The sequence below is a fragment of the Limulus polyphemus genome, unplaced genomic scaffold (genome assembly GCF_000517525.1).
Source record: "Limulus polyphemus unplaced genomic scaffold, Limulus_polyphemus-2.1.2 Scaffold726, whole genome shotgun sequence".
Classification (NCBI taxonomy): Eukaryota; Metazoa; Arthropoda; class Merostomata; order Xiphosura; family Limulidae; genus Limulus; species Limulus polyphemus.
The window spans coordinates 408,550-419,072 of record NW_013666336.1 but is presented as its reverse complement, the minus strand read 5'-3'; the positions used below and the strand labels follow the sequence as shown (position 1 = coordinate 419,072).

The following is a 10,523-nucleotide window of genomic DNA, read 5'->3' as shown; positions in this document are numbered from 1 at the left end:
CTAGAAAAAGAAAAGTTCAAGACTGATGCAATTCGAAAGGTTTGAAGATTAGTCCTTGTTCACCAGGATCGAAATTGATTTTTTTTAAATTATCCTTTGAAAGCTGTTTCTATTTTGATACCTTAATTATTTACCCATGCAAGAATTTCAACGTTAATAATTTCGTAATTTAGTTTGGAGACGGCTTGAATGGGTAACGATGAAAATTTTATTACAAATTTAACATAAGTAACAAATCACTGATCTCCAAGTGAACGACGAGTTAAGAAAACATTAATGATTTATTAATGTTTCTACTTTCTACTCTCAATAGGAAAATACTATTAACATGTGTTGTTGTTGTATTTTACGTAATTATTGTGGACAATTATTTTAATTGAACCAGTAACCAAGATTTAATTATTTCACTAGAAAGTGCTGGTGATGTTTCACCTACCCATGTTTTTTTTTTGTTTCTTTGTTTGCTTTTGAATGAATAGTGCATGATCAAACGTGCATTGTTCTTGGATGATGACGTCTGAGACATGGAAAATATGATGTAATATTTTCTGTGGAAAGTACTGCCCCAGAACTCCACTTTGAAACACACCACATAAACCAATGAAATCTCTGTCTTTAAATCTCTTAGGCAACAGTACATTGAGCGACAGTTTTATGAAACCATCCATTTTTTTTAAGGAAATGTTTCATTTTCCCTCTAGTACACTGACACAACTCCTGTCAGGCTTACAGCAGACAAAAGAAGAGAGAATCTACAAAGCCTTGTAAATGTTAGTTATGTATCTACATGCGGATTTTTAAATGCCTACTTCTAATTCATTTTTTGTTGCTTATTTGTTGATTTTAGGCGTTTCTACATTCTGGCCCAAGAATGGATTATGTATTCCACTTAAAGTTTCATTAGTACTTGGTTAAAAAAATATTAACAATAATATGTCCTGTCTTTGCTAAATATTTTAGAGGAACTAACGTATTCATAATCTCTTTTTATTTTCAGTGCGTAGGGTGCCATTTCCAGCCGCCACAATTTCCTCTCACTGGAATTCAGCTCCGCCCCTTTCGGGCCCAAACTCAACGCCATCTAGTGATGGTACCGCAGCGCCCCCACCTCTTGATCTTCATGGTTCGGACGATAGCAATAGTAAAGACAGTTCCTCAATGGGAAAGGGAGAAATTGGTGCTAATGACTCAGAGGGGGTATGGAGTCCCGATATCGAACAGAGCTTTCAGGAGGCATTAGCCATTTATCCACCTTGTGGACGAAGAAAAATAATACTTTCTGACGAAGGAAAGATGTACGGTAAGTTATAGTACGTTGAAAACAAAGAAACACATGTCAGACAAACACCTGTAGCCACCTTCTAACATATTTATTTGTGTAAGTGCAGTAGAAATCTCAAGAAATTTAAGTTTGGTGGTGAGACTAAGATCAAAAGCTAGTTACTCATTCCTCAACGCTGCCAGTAAAGCTGATTTTGGCGCCAATTCTCCTTGAGAATTGGTAAAACAAACGTAAATGAATTTATCTTATCTTTCTCCAGAGAGACAAAAAAAGGTAATTATTGTCGACCCCTGAAGAAAGGAGGACCATTTTCTGAAACTGATGGGGCTTGCCTTTTATAATTTATTATCCCGACGTATATAAAATATAAATGGTTGGTCGATGTGTAACTAGAAGTTGTTTCAATGCTAGCTCAACGTACAGGCTTCATTACTTCACAGATGACTCGATTGTTTGTTTGTTTTGAATTTCGCGCAAAGGTACACGAGAGCTATTTGCGCTAGCCGTCCCTAATTGAGCAGTGTAATACTAGAAGGAAGGCAGCTAGTCATCACCACCCACGCCAACTCATAGGCTACTCTTTTACCAACGATTAGTGGGATTGACCGTTACATTATAACGCCCCCACGGCTGAAAGGACGAGCATGTTTGGTGAGACGGGGATTCGAACCCGCGACCCTCAGATTGCGAGTCGAGTGCCCTAACCACCTGGTCATGCCGGGCTCAGAGGACTCGAAACTGAATGCAAAGTGAATAGAATTCTTAAGTTACGAAGAAAATTTTTTTTATTTAGTATATTCTTATTTTAAAGAAAATGATAAAAACAGTCATGAGTTTTAGTTATGCCGAATGGGGCATAAATTACTTACTCATACCAGGACGTTTGAATCGTAGCACAGTACCAACCATTCAAACCTGTACTATCATCGCTACTACAACTCGTGCTAATATTTAATCAAGTGACAGATTTGTTGCCCATAAGCCCAGGAAATGTAATTAACAAAACGACCATGTTGAAAAATTCATGACGTATATGATATAGCACCAGAAAAAGTTCTGCTTGTAGAACATCTTCCATTATCGAAAGGCAGTTCATCACCAGAATGGTCATTTGAATTCATCTTGAAATAATAAATTTTGCCACAACAATTATTACACAAACGTTACCACTTGTAGCGATTTGTATTGAACAATCACTGAATACCGAGCAGAGACTGACGACTATCTTACCTTTGTGACGTTAAAATTACGCTAGTGCCGCCATCTTTGAAGAACGTCGTTTTTCAGCAATCAAACCGCGATGTTGATCAAAATTAGAACAGCTGGAGAGTAGTTGTACGATGATGCAGATACAGTCCTTGGTGTTTAAGCTATCCATTTATACAAATTATACTGCAACTGGCTACAGGCACTTTAAAAAATCGCCATTTACTGGAGGTCATACATATGTAAAATTGTATTTACGTGAGACATATATTGTTGTTGAAAAGCCCATTTGAAGGCTAAATCGAAAAAGTCAACTTCTCACGTATTTGTTTGTTTACCGTGTGAATTAGTGATTTCTTCTTGTTTTCAACAACAAAAAAAAATAATCAGTCCAAACCAAAAAAAACATATTTATTTTAAACAAATTTGGAGTTTTAATCGCTTGTACGTTCAAAATAAATTCTGCTATTTAATTAATTCGAATAACTAATTAAATAGGTCAGGGACACTAATGAAGGGCATCTACGGTTACAGCTAGTACCGGTTTTAGAAAAGAGCGTGCAAGTACTGTCGATTGCCCGATGACTGTTCCACCTGTCGGTTTTTCAGGACAAAAATAACAAGGTACCAAACTGAGTCATGAAAAACTGAGTCACATTTAAACACGACGCCCACTCTCATTCGATGCTTCTCGTGGGGAATAAAAGTTACACATTCGCTAAATATTGAGTGTTTCATCAGTCTTAATCAGTGGTGGTTACGTCAGAATACTCCTCATTTAAAGTTGATGGCGCACACACACACACTAAAACCGGCAAAAGATTATTATTCTTTGTAAAGCATTAGATAAGATCTGGGTGCAATCTACGTGTAATCTAATAGCTTTCTAATTAAGTGAAGTAATTAAGGATATGTTGGTTCAAAGCAAGACGTGCTGGTACATGACATGGTAATAATTAGGTAGAAAGAGGACTTACACGCCTTGCTTTACGTATTAAAAACCTGATCGCTAATCCGCGCTTGAACCTACTACGTCAGAAGTTACGGGGAGGTTGCCAAAGTGTGAAACGAAATCTGCCATATACTCGTACATGACTTAACAGTTTTGTGGACTTGTCAGTTTTACCTCACAGAAAAAAAGAACATTAAAAACTATAGAAATGTTAAACTAGGTGCAAGCAGATGTGCAGAGCAACTTCTTCCTAAAGCATCACCGTTAAAGCTAATCTCAGCTTAGCTCCTTTTTCGGTAAACGCTGATATAGCGATACATTGTAGCGAAAAAAACCCAACCCATCTCTAATGTAAGCACTTACGCGTGCAGAGAGGGTTTATAAAGAACTCGGGTCAAGGTTTACTTTCACCATTCGTGCCGATAAAATAAGCAATATTTGATAACGTACAGAACTTTATGGAAGTTAAATCCAGCAAAATGACCCCAGAGCCTGACCCAGCTGTTCGCGGGTACTCGAGGTAAGGGAGACACAATGCTTTTCTGTTATATCTATAATGTAGAGACACCTGCAACCAATACGTGTTGTGACGTTTTATCAAGCAGGTTTTTTACGCCACCTGTCATTATTCTTCCATGTCTCCAACATAAAGCTTAGTCAGATCTTCGTAGTGAAATGAAACAATCCAAGATGGAAACTACATAAATGTTAGCTTGGTGTTTCATAAAATTTCAGCCTTTTCGAGAAACTTTGGTCGCAAAAATTTAAGTTTAACGCACTTCATATGATAATGTATATTCGAACCTGCTTTAAATTAATCAGATGCTATGTTTACAAACTACACCCTACTACAGTAAATATGCGAACCATTTTTTAAAAGAAAACAAACCAATATTTTGATAAAACATATAGTATGTTCTCTACATAAAATAATTATCATTATGCTTATAAATCGTTGTTTGCCAGTTTACTATCGTGTAAGTATAATGTTCTTCCGCATACAAGTAATCACTTCTGTAATGAGAGCGTATTAATATATGGCTCCCGCTGAAGAGCACAGAATGAAGAAAAAACTCAAGTGAAAATAAAATCTTGTTAGTTCTGTGGACTATTCGAAGGAGCCGTTCAGTTGTTCTTGTGATTATAACATTGGTTAAGTTGGAAATTACAATCAAGAATCCGTACTCCTACAAAAGTTCTGATGAAACGACTAATCTGGGCAACATCTGGCTAGGCTAAGCTGGGCAACATCGAACTACGCTAAGATAGGTAACATCCGTTTACGTTGAACTAGGCAAAATTTGTCTTATATAACATGAAATTAAGTTATTATGCGACTATTAAACTTGAGATTTATTAATAATGTATTTGCAAACTTTAGCCAGATGTTGCTCAGCTTAGCATAGTCAGATATATCTCAGCTTAGCCTAGTCAACTGTTGCTCAGCATAAGCTAGTCAGATGTTGCTCAGCTTAGTCTAGACAGGTGTTGCTCAGCTTAGCATAGTCAGCTGTTGCACAGCTTAGCTTAGTCAGATATATCTCAGCTTAGCCTAGTCAACTGTTGCTCAGCATAAGCTAGTCAGATGTTGCTCAGCTTAGCTTAGTCAACTGTTGCTCAGCGTAGGCTAATCAGTTGTTACTCAGCTTAGCCTAAACAGATGTTGCCCAACTTAGCTTATTCAGATTGGTCAGCTTTGTCAGATGTTGTTCAACATAGGCTAGTCAGTTGTTACCCAACTTAGCTTTCTCAGACTGGTTCAGTGTTGACCATCTTAACTTAGTCACATGCTACCCAGTTCAGCCTACAAGTTTTAAAATTAACTGTGACTAATTTTAACGAACAAATGCGATGTTGAATCAGAGAAAACATCTCTATGAATCAGGCTTATTTTATTTATAGTTTAACTTCGGAGTCGTTATGGTTATGGATTCCAGTATAGCAACTAAATAACCGTTTAAAATGTCATTATTTCTGTGTAACTTCGATCTCGCTTCACCCTGTTGCAGAATTTTGAATATTATTTTATATTGAACTTTCTGAATAATAGCAAATGTATAATGATAGTGTAGCGCTCTTTTTTATGGCATTAAAGGAATATTATTCAAATATACGAACTTTAAACACTATAGTGGCTTTGAACGTTGTTTATATACAGGTTATTCGAAAATTTGTTCCACAACTGTTGGATCTCTTCTATTTGAACAACATTTGATTTGCAGCATCCAAACTGATCGGTTTTCAATCTGTGGGTCATGTTTATTCATTGTTCACACGTATGCATTCGCATATTAACCTGAAACGAGGGAAAGTTAGAGTATATATTAACTTTTGGACCACCCTGTTTGCCAATGGAGCTGGGATGACAATAACGCTAGAAACAGGCATTCTTCCCAAACCGTTCCTGATGAACTGTACTTTAGTTCTGTTAAAAAGAAACAATGTTGTTTCGTTCATGTTATTACACTTGAGCGTACAAAAAGACTCACACATGGTTTAGGACGTGTATATCACCGAGTTACTGCAAATCATGTAGACTATGGGTATAATATAAAGTTCAACTGCAAGCCCTGTAGACTATAGGTTTAATGTAGAGTTTAACTGCAAGTCCTGTAGAATATAGGTTTAATGTATAGTTCAACTGCAAGTCCTGTAGACTATAGGTTTAACATAGAGTTTAACTGCAAGTCCTGTACACTAGAAGTTTAATGTAGAGTTCAACTACAAGCCCTGTAGAATGTAGGTTTAATGTATAGTTCAACTGCAAGTCCTGTAGAATATAGGTTTAATGTATAATTTAACTGTAAGCCCTATAGATTATAGGTTTAATGTATAGTTCAACTGCAAGTCCTGTAGACTATAGGTTTAACATAGAGTTTAACTGCAAGTCCTGTACACTAGAAGTTTAATGTAGAGTTCAACTACAAGCCCTGTAGAATATAGGTTTAATGTATAATTTAACTGTAAGCCCTATAGATTATAGGATTAATGTAGAGTTTAACTGCAAGTCCTGTAGACTATAGGTTTAATGTATAGTTCAACTGCAAGTCCTGTACGACTAGAAGTTTAATGTAGAGTTCAACTACAAGCCCTGTAGAATATAGGTTTAATGTATAATTTAACTGTAAGCCCTATAGATTATAGGATTAATGTAGAGTTTAACTGCAAGTCCTGTAGACTATAGGTTTAATGTAGAGTTTTTCCTAAATGCAAGAGAGACAGCTTTTAAATTGTAAATTTAAACGCATATTGGTATTATATCTCATTACCTATTGAAGATGTCATACACGTATACTGTACCTGTATGTTTGAAGTTTCAAACACAGCTATTGGTGATATAGTTAGAACTTGTGATGGCGACACAATAAATAATTAGCACAAGCCATCAACATTTTTGTCAGTTTTTGAAAGCTATCTGATGATTTGGAAACACAACCCTCAAATTATATTCAGTATGCTTGTGTTACATAATGCAAAACTTTTGACAAAAATTCGTAACCTAAAATATAAACACACGGCATTAATTTTAAGTAAATACTAGTGTTCAAGAGGTACAGTTTTACTGGAGCTCCAACAGAGCGTTATATGCAAGGTCTAGCTAAACGCACATGTGTGTTATGTGGAAACCTTGATCTGCTAACTAGGTTTTTTCCCCCCAAAATAAGCCTTGCAGGTTGGTTGATAATCCCGTGGTCAGCTAACTACGACAGTCTTATCAGGTTTTCATCATCAGTAGAAAACGAAGAAACCTCCAGGCCACTACGTATGTTTCCTGTCACGTGATTCGTAAGGTCACTCCAGGTCGTAACAAGAGCCGTGCATGGGACTAAGTTGTGGTGCACCTGCTCTAAAGCTCCACCGTACAAGAATAAAACCCGCAGAATATCCCCCTTCTTCACTTTCTCCCACCTTTCATTCTGAAAAAAAAAAAAAATGCTTTGCCTGTCTGGGATCTGGTGTGTGCGCGTCTTTCTCAATGATCCGACTCGATTCATTCTGAATAAAAAACGCAATGCCGGGAAGTGCCATTTCACTCCTGGTGTTTGCTTTGAAAACCCTCAAAAGTTTTTATCCACTCGAGACAAACACAGGATATTCCATTTCGTTTTAGTTCACAAAAATATCACTTAAATATATTACATCTTTATTACTGTCATCCGCCGATAAACTTTGCGTCATCAACTTTTGGGGCAACGTTAGCCAATCTGAGATAAATTTTTGCATGAATCACACATTGTTAAGTTTATGCGATTCCCCACACACTCAGTTCCTAAGAAGTATGTTGTTTTGTACAATCCCACCACATTTCGTTAATATTTGTACGATTCCCCATACACACAGTTCTTAATCAGTATGATTTTTTATGTCCAAACCCGCACAAATATCAAGTATGACACTGTAATATATTTAGATGTAAATTACAAGACCAGGTTATACGTTTATCAAAATGTCCGATGGTAACCGAGTTTAACGTACAAACATGTGATATATACGTATTGGGACCGGGCGCGGCCTAGCAGTTAGGTGCCCAGACACTGAACCTCGGGGTTCATGGTTCTCGTTCCGTTACCGCCAAGATGCACATAGGTGTCGTTGGTACATCATAGGAATAACAGTCAAAACCCACTATTCGGTGAAAGAAGAGTAGCCCAGGGGTTGATGGTGGATGTGTTGACAAAGTGCTTTCTTGTGTATGTTTGCGCGAAAATTCTAAAATAAAAACATCGCCGGTGATACAAGGTCATCCTATATTTACGATCTACCTTTGAGTTATTGGAAACATTTCTGGTACTAGGCCCTAAGACTTTCGTGTTTAACAAAATTACACACACTGAGGGCCTGTACAAAACGTCATACAAAATGTACTTTAGTACGCATGCACACATAGTAGTTGCATAAACATAAGTTACGTAAACATAAGTTACGCATATTTACGATCCGCACAGTCAAGTTACTTTCAATTAACAAATTACAACGTCATTAAAGGAGAATTAATGTCCACTACCCATGACATAAAAACTTCTGTTTTCAGGCTCAGTGAAATACCCAAACACAGATTATAAGATATAAGTAACAGTTATAACCAGTTCTACCGTAATGATGTTCCTTCTTTCGCACCTCAGGGTGTGCTACAAAACACCGAAGTTGTCACTGTGTTTGTTATTACAGAATATTTCTTAAGATGAACATTTTAGTGGTTAAAATAACAAATAAGGGGTTATTTTCCAGCTCAAAGTTACACAATGGGCTATGTGCTTGCTGCCTACCACAAGTAATCGAACTCCGGATTTTAGCCTAACAAGTCCTCAAGCTTTTCGCTGACCCACCAAGGAACCAAATAAGTGGGAGAAGATACACATGCTAAATGAGGCGTGAATATTCCTGTATCTCCATGAACAAAACAATGTTGTTAGGTTTCGTTTTTGTTTGTTTTTGCAACTTGAACTCAATGAGTTAGCACAATAAAATTCATTTGGAAAAATTGCTGGAGGGTGGGTGGGATGTGCTATCCTCATTCCAGCTTCACGCGCATGTCTGTTTTCGTGATATTGTAGATATTTAATTGCATTAGGTACTGAAAGAGACATTCCAAAACTAATGAGATTGTGTGGCTTAACCTTAATCAACTAACCTGAATCAAATTTTGTAATTTGTCTTTTCTTTGAATGACGTTTGGTGTGACAGTTGTTTCTCACCACGTGCTGTCAGTGTCTTTCACTCTTTGGCTAAGTAAGTACACCGAGATAGAACACCATTCAGGCAAACATATTAGTTTTATTATCACATAGTCACTGTTATATTATTTATAGGCAAAGGTTGTTGAAGGTTGCTTACAACGATTAGAAACCAAATGCTGTATCCTCCGATTACATATTTCTGCTTTTTTATTGATTTTTTTAAAGTTATATATATCTCTCTTGAGTTCCAACATTTCAGTATACTTGTAGAGTTGCTAACCTGAATGGTGACCAGTGGAATCGTGATGAGTAGCTTGGAATATCGAGATTCCAGGCGTGGTTTGGATGCGAGAGAGTACCAGGCGAGCTAGACGAATATTCTGCGTGCACATATAACGCCACACGACGATTGATATCCTCCATTAATGTACATTCCTGAAATACTTTTGACAAAGTTTTCTGGCGCTGGGGACTATTAGGAGAAAGACACTACGTAAGGGCTAAAACCACGCTCTAAGGAATCAATGTGTCCTCCACACTATGTGATCTATGAATGGTTCAAGAGATAAAAGTTGACGTTTCCAGTGCCTGATGCAGACAGATAAACATAGAGCAGAAGATGGATAAAAACATATACTTACATACATATATGTAGAAAAAAATGAGAAGAAAAAAGAAAAAGGTGAAGATAATATATATGTATGTGCATTTATAGAAGAATGGGAAAAGAAAGTTAACAGATATAAACACAAAATTTGAGAAACTTTATACTATTTTTATGCTTGTCACATTAAAATATGGATAAAAGACTGGTAAGTAACTCTTGCTAAATATTGGTATCATTATTTGGACTTATTTATTAAAATGTGGTCGGAAAATACTGCTAAATATCTGTATCATTATTTAGACTTCCCTTCTTTATTAATATGTGAATATAAGAGTGACAGACAAGTCTTGCTAAATATCTGTATCATTATTTAGACTTCCCTTCTTTATTAATATGTGAATATAAGAGTGACAGACAAGTCTTGCTAAATATCTGTATCATTATTTAGACTTCAATTCTTTATTAATATGTGAATATAAGAGTGACAGACAAGTCTTGCTAAATATTTGTATCATTATTTAGATTTCCCTTCCTTATTAATATGTGAATATAAGAGTGACAGACAAGTCTTTGCTAAATATCTGTATCATTATTTAGAGTTCCCTTCTTTATTAATATGTGAATATAAGAGTGACAGACAAGTCTTGCTAAATATCTGTATCATTATTTAGACTTTCCCTTCTTTATTAATATGTGAATATAAGAGTGACAGACAAGTCTTGCTAAATATCTGTATCATTATTTAGACTTCAATTCTTTATTAATATGTGAATATAAGAGTGACAGACAAGTCTTGCT

At 36.2% G+C, this 10,523-nt stretch overlaps 1 protein-coding gene across 1 annotated transcript in view; it reads left to right on the top strand.

Moving 5' to 3' along the window:
• LOC106460193 (transcriptional enhancer factor TEF-1-like) overlaps positions 1-10,523 on the top strand; it is a 54,220-nt gene that overhangs the window by 21,590 nt on the left and 22,107 nt on the right. The window contains exon 2 of the mRNA XM_013919880.2: positions 998-1,300. Within this exon, the coding sequence (XP_013775334.1) occupies positions 1,159-1,300 (142 nt within the window). The 5' untranslated portion in view covers positions 998-1,158. The remainder of the gene's footprint in view (positions 1-997; positions 1,301-10,523) is intronic.